Source organism: Oncorhynchus gorbuscha, linkage group LG11 (assembly GCF_021184085.1).
Source record: "Oncorhynchus gorbuscha isolate QuinsamMale2020 ecotype Even-year linkage group LG11, OgorEven_v1.0, whole genome shotgun sequence".
Lineage (NCBI taxonomy): Eukaryota > Metazoa > Chordata > Actinopteri > Salmoniformes > Salmonidae > Oncorhynchus > Oncorhynchus gorbuscha.
In genome coordinates this window covers 24,535,062-24,546,915 of record NC_060183.1, presented here as the reverse complement: position 1 = coordinate 24,546,915, position 11,854 = coordinate 24,535,062, and the positions used below count along the sequence as shown (strand labels likewise).

The 11,854-nt window shown below is 44.5% G+C and overlaps 1 protein-coding gene across 1 annotated transcript; it reads left to right on the top strand.

Moving 5' to 3' along the window:
- Positions 1-4,132: 4,132 nt before the first annotated feature.
- Positions 4,133-11,595, top strand: LOC124048366 (meteorin-like). The gene is given in 5 exon segments (XM_046369076.1): positions 4,133-4,467; positions 5,750-6,186; positions 7,853-7,912; positions 8,740-8,972; positions 8,974-11,595. Coding segments are annotated over 5 exon segments (912 nt in total). The 5' UTR covers positions 4,133-4,366; the 3' UTR covers positions 9,055-11,595.
- The last annotated feature ends 259 nt before the right edge of the window (positions 11,596-11,854 follow it).

The following is an 11,854-nucleotide window of genomic DNA, read 5'->3' as shown; positions in this document are numbered from 1 at the left end:
TTTGAAATGCCCTGGGGGTGAACAAAACTCGGTCCCGATGGAGACAATGGAGCAGCTGGATTTCTGCACATGTGCCTTTGTGTCTCATCTGAGGCCTTGTCATAACTCGATCAGAAGGCCTTGCCCTGCCTTTGATCACACACACTCAAAAACGCATGCGCACACACACATACATTCAAAGTCACTGTTTCAGTCCAGGGAAATGGATGAGGGTACCAGTACAAAAGAATATTTGATTAGGTTATAATAACACCACATGAAAGAGAACCCCAGCAGGGTGGGGGCAGAGAGCACAGCACCCAGCGGGGACACCCCCATTGGGCACACCACGTCATTTCAAGAGAATTGGGTAATATTTGGTTGATAGGTTGATCAATGAGAGTGCAACCTGTTTTCACCAACTCAAAGAGACAGCCTAAAGTTGGTTGAATTTCTAATGTGTTTTCACTATGCTTTCAACCGTCTAACAGCACAACCAATGTCTGATTTTTGATTGATTTATACACTGTGATGACTCTAATAACACAACCAAATATCAACGTCAACACTGTATCTATCTTCTGCTTGGATAGTTCCATCTGTGCCACTGGCTTTAATTCAAGTTTGTCTACAAATTAATGTTTCATATGTTGGATTCATGTCTCTATTACAATTATTCCTATTCTTTAACTTCGTTTTTTGGTTTAGATGGAGATGTGAATGCAACATACAGTGTATGTATTATTAACTTGTAGATACCATTTGAAATCAACCAAAGCTTGAAACCCTAGGCCTATATGTATGGTCTATTTTTAGCTGAATCCAAAGCTGAATCATTTAAACAATAGCTGTTGATGACTTCCCAAATGCTATATATGCCTAAATAGCATAATTGATGATATATGATTGATAAAGAATTGTTACATTTAATTTACTCTGCTAAATCTTTGGAATGACTTCGACAGCAACAGCCACACCTGTTGCTGACAGATGTATACAATTGAGCACACAGCCATGCAATCTCCATAGACAAACATTGGCAGTAGAATGTCCTGTGCTGAAGAGCTCAGTGACTTTCAACGTGGCACCGTCAAAGGATGCCACCTTTCCAACAAGTCTGTTCGTCAAATTTCTGCCCTGCTAGAGCTGCCCCGGTCAACTGTAATTGCTGTTATTGTGAAGTGGAAACATCTAGGAACAACAACGGCTTAGCGGCGAAGTGGTAGGCCACACAAGCTCACAGAACAGGGCCGCCGAGTGTTGAAACATGTAGCACAAAATCGTCTGTCCTCGATTACAACACTCACTACCGAGTTCCAAACTGCCCGCCTGCACAAAGCGAGGTCCATGCCACTCTTGTATGGGGCAAGAGGGGTTATACAACCAGCTACAGAGGAGAGGAGTTTCAGGCTGGAGGTTAGCGCAGTCGTACGGCCGATGAGGCGGCAGAGACAATGTGTGGTGCTTGCTGAACACAGGAACTAGATCGTGATGCTCTGGAGGAACTGTTGACAGGTCTGGGGGGTTCTGGAATGGACTGAGGCACAGACAAGGCAGGGGTAAGGGCAGAATATAGACAAGTATAGTGACAAAACGTACTCCAAGTGGTTACCCTTCCAGTCGTTCTGTGGGCTGTACAGCTTTAACCAAGAACCAGAGGAGAGCGAGGGCAATCGATTATGTGGAGACTGATCCTTTCCTGGTGATTCCCAGAGAGACGCAGGATGACCAGCACGGTTCTCTCACTGATACGGGCGAGGAGCTGTCCATTGAGAGCATTGGCATCAAGGGGTGAATCGAGTGGAACAGTGTCCAGACCCAACTGGGTAACAACACCTCTCTTCGGCACCCGAGTCGATGAGGGCAGGTAGAGAAAAAGGCTGACTTTGCCATACAAGAGTGCCACCTAGAAAGGGTCTGGGGGAAGATGGACCGGTGCTTTGACTCAACAGTATATTCCCCACAACTGCTGAGGGAGGGGCAGGAGTAGCTTTAACAAAGTGACCAACCTGGCCACAGTATAGGCAGCTCCTAGTGCTGATTCGCCACTGCCTCTCTTCAGGCAACAGACGGGCCCGGTCGAGCCGTGTGGGTTCGGGTCCTGCACTCTCTCTCCGATGCTCACAAAGACGGTTGTCGATGCGGATGGCAAGAGAGATGAGCTCCTCGAGTCCATCAGGCTCATTCCTGGACACCAACTCATCTTTGATGGTCTCGTGAGAGCGTTCTGGAATGCTCGCTGAAGGGCATCCTCATTCTAGCCGAGGGTGCGAAAACTCGATCGCCATCTCAGCGACACTATGGGAGCCTTGACAGAGGGACAGGAGTCGCTTGGCGGCATCCTTACCGCAGACAGGATGGTCGAAGACTCGCCTCATCTCCTCCGTGAAGCTGGAGTAGGAGGAGCAGACAGGGGACTGTTTCTCCCACACAGCTGTGGCCCAAGAAAGCGCTGCTCCACTGAGGCAGTCATTCAGGAAGGAAATCTTGACCCATTCGCTAGCATAAGCGTAGGGCTGTTGCTCGTATACCAGCGAACAGTGTAACAAAAAGGCTCTGCAAGCTCTGAAGTTGCCATCGTAACGCTCAGGGGCCGGAACAAACGGCTCACGGTGCAGATGAGGCGAACTAGGGGCTGGTTGCGAGCTCTGGGCGAAGGTTCGGCCCTGTAGGTCAGACAGGCTTCGTGAAAACTCATTGATGTGCTACAGAAGGGTTTTCAGGGCTTGGTCATGTTGCTCGAGCAGGGTGCCTTGGCCGGCGAGGGTTTGGTGGAGAGGATCTGAGTCTGCTGGGTTCATGTCTTTGGCCAGATCGTACTGTCACGTGGAGCGGAACAGGTAAACCCAAGTGCAGATTCAGACTAGGAGACTGGGATAAGGTTATCGAGGTATTTATTGAAACACGGGGGTAATATTGAGTGCAGGCCAGGGGAAGCTCGGGCGGGTTGCCGGAAACCAGGTGCAGAGGCTGGAGACAGGGACCAGAGTTAGAGCGGGCAGAACTGTAGCGGAGAGGAAAACAGCGGCAGGCAAGGGTAAACAGCAACAAAGGACTAGAAACATGGGCTGACTGAGCAGAGATTACGTTCTAGCAGCGTGGAAGAGGCAGGACTGAGTATGTGTAGAGGTCTTGATTATGGAACAGGTTGCAGCTGATGGGGATCTGCTCTGACTCCAGCACACCTGTCTCTGCCCACACAATCACACACACACACACAGAGGGAGAGGGAGAGAGCACTGGGGGAGTGGCGGCAGGTCAAGGAGACACAGGATGAGCACTAGAGGGCATGGCAGGAGTAGATGTGACACATAATCCTCTGGTTGAAATTTCACCCTCAAAACAACAGTTTTGATGACTTTTTAAAAATCTAATCTTTTTTCCACATAGATTCCACTTCACAATATGTTGACAAATTCCATTGTAAGAACGTTGATTAAACCAGTTTATGGCCAGTGGGCCTCACAGGTTAGCAATGAGTAACCAATGAAACTAACCAAGGAGTTAGAGCTTTCCTTGGTTAGCATTATCACAATAAATAAATATTCTCTGTACATACTTTCCTGTCTCAAGGTAGAATTTTCTGTCCGTCTTGGTTGTGCTTCTAACCTGCACATTATAGGGGTTCAAGCAGCAAAGCTCAGAGAAACGCTATTATATTTCATAGTGGTCATTATTATCTAAACACCTTTTTGTACATGGTGGAATCATTCATATTTTCCACTGAACCATGTTTTTTGTCTACTTTTGAGGAGGAATGGCTCCAATACATGTAGGCCTATTGTCAAGTACTTTCAAGTGAAGAATTTCACTTTAACCCTGTGTTTGCTCATAATATGAGAGAGGAAATATGAGGACAGTGCCTTCACACTTCAACAAAGGAGGTTCATATTTGTGCCCATGCAACTCATTTTTTTTCTTCTTCTTTGTACATGCTTGTTTGACACAATGGTAAATTGCCGCCTATCTATTACCAACAAGGCTTGTTCTTGCATACTGATAGATCATTCTTCTTATGTTACGGGCAATAGCTCACACCCCCTCCCCTTCTATCGTATGAGTGGTTTAAAGTTTCTCCTCTCCAACTCTGATTGGTCGACCAACTTGTGCTCACGGGCCAAAACTTCAGACGACTCTTCTCTTTACGCACTACCATCAGGGAGGCAGAGTAAAAGTAGGGACAGTCCGTTTAAAAGTGTAACTGAAAGTATCTTATCTTTTCATCAAGAAAAGGAGGCTACCACGCTATGGAGGTTGTCGAGAAAAGCGAAATACAATTCGAGTAGATAGGAATAGTGGAGATTCCCATGCGTAAAGGTTGAAGGGACGGCATCTTTGGAACATTAACTTTAAAAAAAAATCTAAGTCGTAACACCTACCGAAGGAAATGGCTATTTCTTGGATTTACAAAGTTTGGATCCTGCTACTACCCATTTTTGATGGCGCTGTGTCCAGTTATTCCGAAGACCAATGCAGCTGGCGAGGGAGGCAAGTATAACTTTTATACGTTTCATTTGTTTTATGGAGAACCATTCACATTGTTTTATATAGCTAGGTGCAAAATAATGTTTTGTTCAGGTTCTACCTTAGTTGAAACAAGTCGATACAGGGTTTGGGCGCAATTAAATGTTTCCAGTGTCTTGCCACAAAGTATTGCGCCTTGGGTTGCAGTCTTGCAGAGTGAGAATTAAGGAGGAAAGAGTTATGCCGTTATTATAACGGTTTTATGTGTGCACAGGGGAAATTACTTGTCGTTTTTTGGAAAAGGATGATTTAATATTAATTTTATAAAACCAAATTCTAGGCCACGTTTTATAGATGAAATGACCTACACTATGTAAAGTCAGACACATTTTTAAATGGCACTGACGGCCGCATTTAGTGACCAATAGGTAGCGCTACTTCTTTTTGAATGCAAATGGAAACCTCAGTTCAATGTGTATTTTGAAGGTATGTTTTAATCGTTTTCAAAGGATGCACTTAAGAAATGCACTGCAATGGAAATCTCCAGCTGAAAAGGTTCATCTGTTCTCATCCATTTTAGCCAGAATTATTTGTTTATTTATTATTTTTCAAGCTTTCCCTCAGTCCCTCTCAAAGTTGCCCACATCTAAAGCCTATACCCAAACCACACATCCTGCAATGTGCAGTGCAATTTCCGTAATGGGTTTCGACCGATGATGTATATAAACCCTGGATTGATGATGATAGAATTGGACATTGACGAGGCTTTGAAGCCACCTGGCAGCGATATTGGCACTCCCCATTTGGAGCAGTCCTCCATAGGAATGAATGGAATTCTACAGCATTTCAGTTATCAAGGACAAACATTTTTTTGTGGCCAGTGGGGACAGTAACATCACTAAAATAAGAAATAAATGTGATTTTTAATTTATGTTTAGCTCATATAATATAATTTAAAAGTGTGCATTACAGTGTCTGTAATATAAAAATGTGTCAAAAACAAATGTAGACATCAATATATGCATTTATATAGCTTCCAGATTTTTTTTTGTTACAATGAAGAGTACCAAGATGGCTATGCGATGGACTCAATACAGCGCCCCCTGTTAGTCATCCAGGGGTTATATACATCATTGGTTTATAAAAATTGCACCACATCCTAGAAAGTGACACGCTGGTGACTCCAATTTTAGCCAAGAGGACAACTTCTGAAGACGAGTCTGTCTAGCTTGGAGGTTATAGGCGATGAAGTCCAATTATGTAACTTGGTCTCCCTTTTCTCTCTCTCCCTCTTTCCATCCCACAGTGGTCTGTCCCAGCAGCCAGGCAGTGTGGAGCAGATCTCCCTCCACTGCTCAGAGGGTGCTCTGGACTGGCTCTACCCTAAGGGGGCGCTTCGCCTCACCCTGTCCCCCAGGTTGACTTCTGCGGCGGTGGGGCCGGGGGGCAGCAGCTCAGGCCTGATCACGGCCTGCGTCAAGCCCTCGGAGCACTTCCACGGGGCCCAGCTCTACTTGGAGAGAGACGGGGTCCTGGAGCTCCTGGTAGGGGACCGTCTGGAGACGTCTCCCCCACCCAGGGTGCGCTGCTTCAGCCGCTTGCCCGGCGAGAAGGTAGCCCTCTTCCTCCAGGCCACGCCTCACCAGGACATCAGCCGCCGCATTGCATCGTTCCGCTATGAGCTGCGAGGTGATTGGACGGCACGCCTGTCACTCGACTCGAACCCCATCATCAGTAATGAAGGTGAGTTGGAACGAGGAGGGAGGCAGCCATGCTAGGTCAGTCTGGGTTCTGGAAGGGTCATATTTGGGCACAAATAGATACACATAAAATATTTATCTTAACACAAAGCAAGGAAAAGACAGTGTTGCATTTGTTTGTGAATATGCTCCCTGAGGGTTGATGGGCCTAACAAACAACTTTTAGAATTTGTTGTAGCTCAGATTCTACAACTAAATTCTCTTCTCACCAACATGCTTCCAGTAATTATTTTAGCATGGGTCTCTGAATCATATTAAATTGTATTCTGGCAACCCCCCTAAATATGTTTCCTCGCTCCTAAGCACAAACAGACCCTTTTTGGGGGTTAATTTTCAGTTTACTCTGTGTCCAGGCAGAGTAGAGTGGGGGAAGTGTACTCTAGTTTCCCTGGACACACAGGCCTACAGACCCTGTCGCCAGGTTCAGATTTGAAAGGGAGTGGAGAGAGGCAGAGAAAGAAAGAGAGGGAGGAGGGTTAGCGGGACAAAAGCCTAGTATGTGAGGCCTTCTCTCCAGAGCCCGGAGCTCCTTTCATTGGAGCCTTCGCATGAGTGTTCTGGGATTACTGCCGTTGCCTTGACGACAGGGAGGCCTCAGCTGAGATGCTACCCTCATTTGTTGAGCTGCCCCTCTGTAGGGAGGCTTGGCTCTAAGAATACACCCCCTCTCCGCTCAAGAGTCTACACACACGTACACACACACTGGCTGGGCATAGGGGGGAGGTTTGCTCTATGGCCAGGGAGAAGGAAGGAATCTCATTTATCAGACTTTTTCACTAAGAAGGGGAATGTGTGGAGGGGGCAGCTAGGAGGGGTGGTGGTGAACTTCTTGGAACTTTAAAAAATGCCAGGGTGTTTTCTTTTTTTCAGTGCAGTCATTTCAATGCAGCCACAGTTTGGTGTTTTTGTTTCGCTATGCATTCCTTTTCTGTGGCCATCTGTGGACTGGGTCCTTGTATGAAACAGAGGAGGATTTGCTGTATTTTAGTTTCCTCTTTTAAAGTGATAAACAGCTGTGATTGAAGCCGCCACAACTCCTAGAAAAGAAGTAAGTGCCTTCTGAAAAAGTGTAGAAGTGTAGCTTAGCCCATTTAAATCTTTTGAAGTTTTCCACCCTCCTCTGTTGCCCTTGTCTGGTTGGCTTTGATGAGGTGTGGGTGCAGACACCCTAGCAGGGTCTAGGGGGGAAGTGGGGGTGGGAGGTAGGTGGGCTGTTTAATTTCATTTGGCTTTAAAAACGTCTGGGGCCATTGGAGTTTCACTGGCCTTCCTCTCCAAATCGTAAAAGTAGCAACTGTCTGAAAGAACACTGCAGTTGGTCCGTGTGTGTGTATGTCCTTACACTGATTTGTTCTATTCGCATCACGCCTCCAGAGCATTTGATCTTTGTTGTAAGCTCGTCTCCACCCTCCTTTAAGTCTCCTTTCAAGTGTGCAACAGGATAGGTTAGAGCTCAACGCGTTTGTAATATAAAGCTTTTAAATATTATAACTTGTTTATTTTTTGGGGGGTATTATGTGGTTTACAACATCACGAGGGAGTAAACAGAATTTGAATGAGGATGTAATTAGTGTTTGTTTGATTAGTGGAGTTCTCCAATTGACCCTCTCTTTTTTTTCTTCCCCTTCTTCCTCCCCCTCTCTTCCCAGGTGCCTGCAGACCCTGTAACAACACAGAGCTCCTTATGGCCGTCTGCACCAGTGACTTTGGTGAGTTCTCCTCTTTTACAACCTCCTGTTTTGTTGTCTGGGCTGCCGTATAACAATAAAACAACACGCAAGACCAGGAACAGTTTGGTGTCTTACTGAATTTCGTCTTCCATTTCATGTAGATTCAATACAACATGGCAAGAAAAGCCATTCAGTTGCAGAGAAAAAAAGATAATGATTTTGTGTCAGGATTGAGGAACTGCAAATCGGTTGTGTTGAATTAGCTGAAAGTAGGGGTAACACAGGTCTGAGGTTGGTGTAAATATAAATCCTCCCCCCTCTGAACTACTTAATTTATGCAGAGGTCAAATGTGAAACAGCATTACTATAGCCTCTCTAGTTCCCTGAAGTTCCCCTAAACCCCCACTCCTCAAGGCACTGTAGTGGAATAATCTCCCCCACCCTAGACATTGCAGTGGACTAATCCGCATGGCTCTAATTGAGCCGTAATCAGGCTTAGTGGCAGCCCTTTGGCAACATAAAGTCAGGGGGATTACAGAACTGTCCCAGGCAGCTCTCCATACCAATTTCACTGACTCTAATGTTAGCCTCTGGTGGGTTAGGATTCTAGTTACTTGTTTAGTACTTCAGCTGTTTTTTGGCAGCTAAAGCGTGGCAGATATTTTCCCATTGATTACCAATATTGTGTTTTTAGAATGGGAACAACAAGTATTGAAGAACATTACATCCATTCAACAGATGTTAACCATCTACCATCTTTTAGTCCACATTTAGTTTAACTATGATTGTCGTATTTGTAACAACTGCTACAAACGAATTGGGTCAATAGAGCTTTTGACTAACCAGTTTGTCTCTTCTACCCACAGTGGTGCGTGGTAACATCAAGGCAGTGGACGAGGACAGTGAGCTACGGGCGGCTGTAATCAAAGTCAGCGCCACCCGAGTGTTCCGCCAGAAATACACCCTGTTTACCGGCACCGGCCGTTTGACCCGCACGGGCGAGATCCGGACCCTGCTGCAGTGCGGTGTCCGGCCTGGGGTAGGCAGCTTCCTCTTCACCGGCCGCGTCCACTTCGGTGAGGCATGGTTGGGCTGCGCCCCCCCGCTACAAGGACTTCCTCCAGGCCTACGCTCAGGCCAAGTTGGCCCAGCAGCTACCCTGTGAAATGGCTGTGGACTGACCCGAGCCACCCCAAATCCCACCTGACTACTCCCCTGAATGAGGCTGTCCTGTGAGGCAAGCCCTAACTCGATCAGCCCCCCCCCCCCCCCCTTGCCTGTCATTTGGTTTGCCATACCTCATAGTGAAAGGTGAGGAAGATGGAAGCCTATCCGATGATGCAGCTGTGGGCCGACCCTGCCATGAAGGTCCCGTTGGATGCAGTCTTCCCCCAAAGACTGAGGAGTTGGGCATGGACATTTGTAGCACCATTCCCAGTGCAATATGCAGTCCTGTTAAAATATGAAGGACACTGTGGACGAGATGAGATTAAAGCATTCGGCACAGGACACATTTTCCAAAAATGCTTATTCAGAATTCTCACAAGAGCTTTCCGTAACAACAAGCAGAAATTTGTCAGGAATGGATTCAGAGCTATTGAGTGTGAATTTGTGTCTTTTAAACTCAGGGAAATATGTGAAAAATTCTGTGGTGAAGTTACCATCTGTTTGGAAGTCACGTAATTGTTATCCCAGTGTTCAAGTACAAGGCTGTTGTTTTTCTATGGTGGTCTTCAAAATGGCCACTCATTTTCCTTCAATGTTTTTTTTTCTTCGGAAAACTGGGGGAAATCTATCCTTTTGTGTCCAAGATTTTCTCACAATTTTATAGTTGAAAGAAACAATGGGGGACTATTCTCAGTGTTGCAATTATTTATTGGAGATTAGGGTGTGTCTTTCTTTATTCAAGGATTTTTAAAAAATTATCTTAATTTGCACTAATAAGGGAAAGGGAATGATCTGGAAAGTCTGATGCTGCAAGCAATGAAAGCCAAATGAAAACCTGACTATATGTAGCGTAGAAGAGGAGTGATCAGAACGTAATAAATGTACAGATATAGCTAGCGCATGATAGTGCTACGCTAGGGTTAGCACATGTTAACGCTAGGCTAGCACATATTAATGCTAGGCTTGGGCTAGCGCATGTTAGCGCTAGACTAAAGCTTGCACAGCAGGTTCAAAGCACGATAAACTCTGCAAACTAGTGATGAACGTGCTTTCACGACAATAGCCAACTCTGAGATTATTATTTTTTCGAAGTACACAGAAGGCAATTCTGCCTTTTTGAACCCTGTTTAAATATTTTCTGCAGATTTATAATACAGTTTACTTCAAGACTTCATTGTGATATCTCAGTTTGGTTGAAAACTTTTGATATGAACTTTTAATATGCTGTCTGAGAAACATTGATTTTAATATTTGAAAACCCCTTATTTCAAGTTTACCATAATTACGTTACAACAGTGTTGCCCGTTACAGCCATTTCGTAGCTATTCATACCTATTTTGTAACTGTAAGCCTAAGAGAAAAGCTGTCTGCAAAAAAACAAGCTGCAAAATACTACCAAAACAGATAATGAGATGCTATAAGGTCTACTGGCCCAGATTTATGTCATTGTTCAAAGTTAAATAATTGTGTTTATTGAGTACCACAGTATGAGTCATAAAACCCGGAAAATGAGTCATAAAACCTGGAAATGATTCCAATCGTTTTTTCACCATAAATGTTTCCATCTGAGATTTTACAGACCCAGACCCACTGTTTGTATTTCGTATAGGCTTGCCCCGGTGTGACATTTTGATAACCGTGCAAATCTAACTTTTATCAATAATTTGCATAGCACATTCTTGAAAGTAAATTGAGGCAAATACATTGATAAAACTCACCTCGCCCGGGAGGGAATTACACAGCTATCAAAACTGTCAAATTCACAATGTGAAAATTTAATGGCGGAATTTCCATTGGAACCATAACCATTGTGGCGGACTATGGGAGTTTGGCTGGAAATGTTTCAAGTTTGTGGGACTGCAACTGCTGACAACAGCAATATTCCCCTCAATGAATGTCCATTGGGATATGTCTCAAAGTTGGCAGAAGCAGTTGCATCCAGTAGCTACCTAACTTTCACAAGCATACGTCCGAAATGTTGATAGCCATGTTGAGCCGTGAAAACCTCAAAAACAATTTAGTCTGGCCTCCCGAGTGGCGCAGCAGTCTAAGGCACTGCATCACAGTGCTAGAGGTGCCACTACAGACCCTGGATCTATCCCAAGATCGAAAAAGGGGGTGAAATTAAAAAACAAAAATACAATTTAGTCCAAATATCAATAATTAATTCTTACAGCAGTATTACATGTATTTGCATGATACTCTTTCAAACAGCTTTGGGGTTAGCAGTAAGCATCTCTAGACTAGCATGCAAAAGGAACAAAAAATTAATATCCATGGCCATGATGGCTTGTCAAGTTATGTTGTCTTATGTGTACTAAATGGATGAAGGGAGCAGTTAACACCAAATTAAGTTGATGTGCTGGAGCGGTATGTACACAAAAAGCCGAAAACTGCCATGCTTGCTGATATTGTCAATTGTTTCTATGTGAGTGTAATTTTGTGTTAATACCAATGTGAATGTTATTATGTATATAAGAAATTCTAGAAACAAAAAACAACTTATGGAGGAAAGTGTTTGTACGTGGTCTGTGATATAAAAAGGCTGAAATGCACATTTGAATGTTATGGATGTTATTTATTTATCTCTGCATGGTTGCCTCTTCCACCAACTATATAGTAAAGTTACATGGTTGTATAGTTATATAGTTGTCATCTCTCATGCACACATCTTAAAACAAGTCACACTACAGATGACCATGGTTGAACAACATGTCCTTATATTTCATTACATGGATTTAAACCCACAACCTCTAGTTGTCACTTAGATATATTTGGGATAAGGGTCTGAGACTTTTACAACAATGTTAAGTC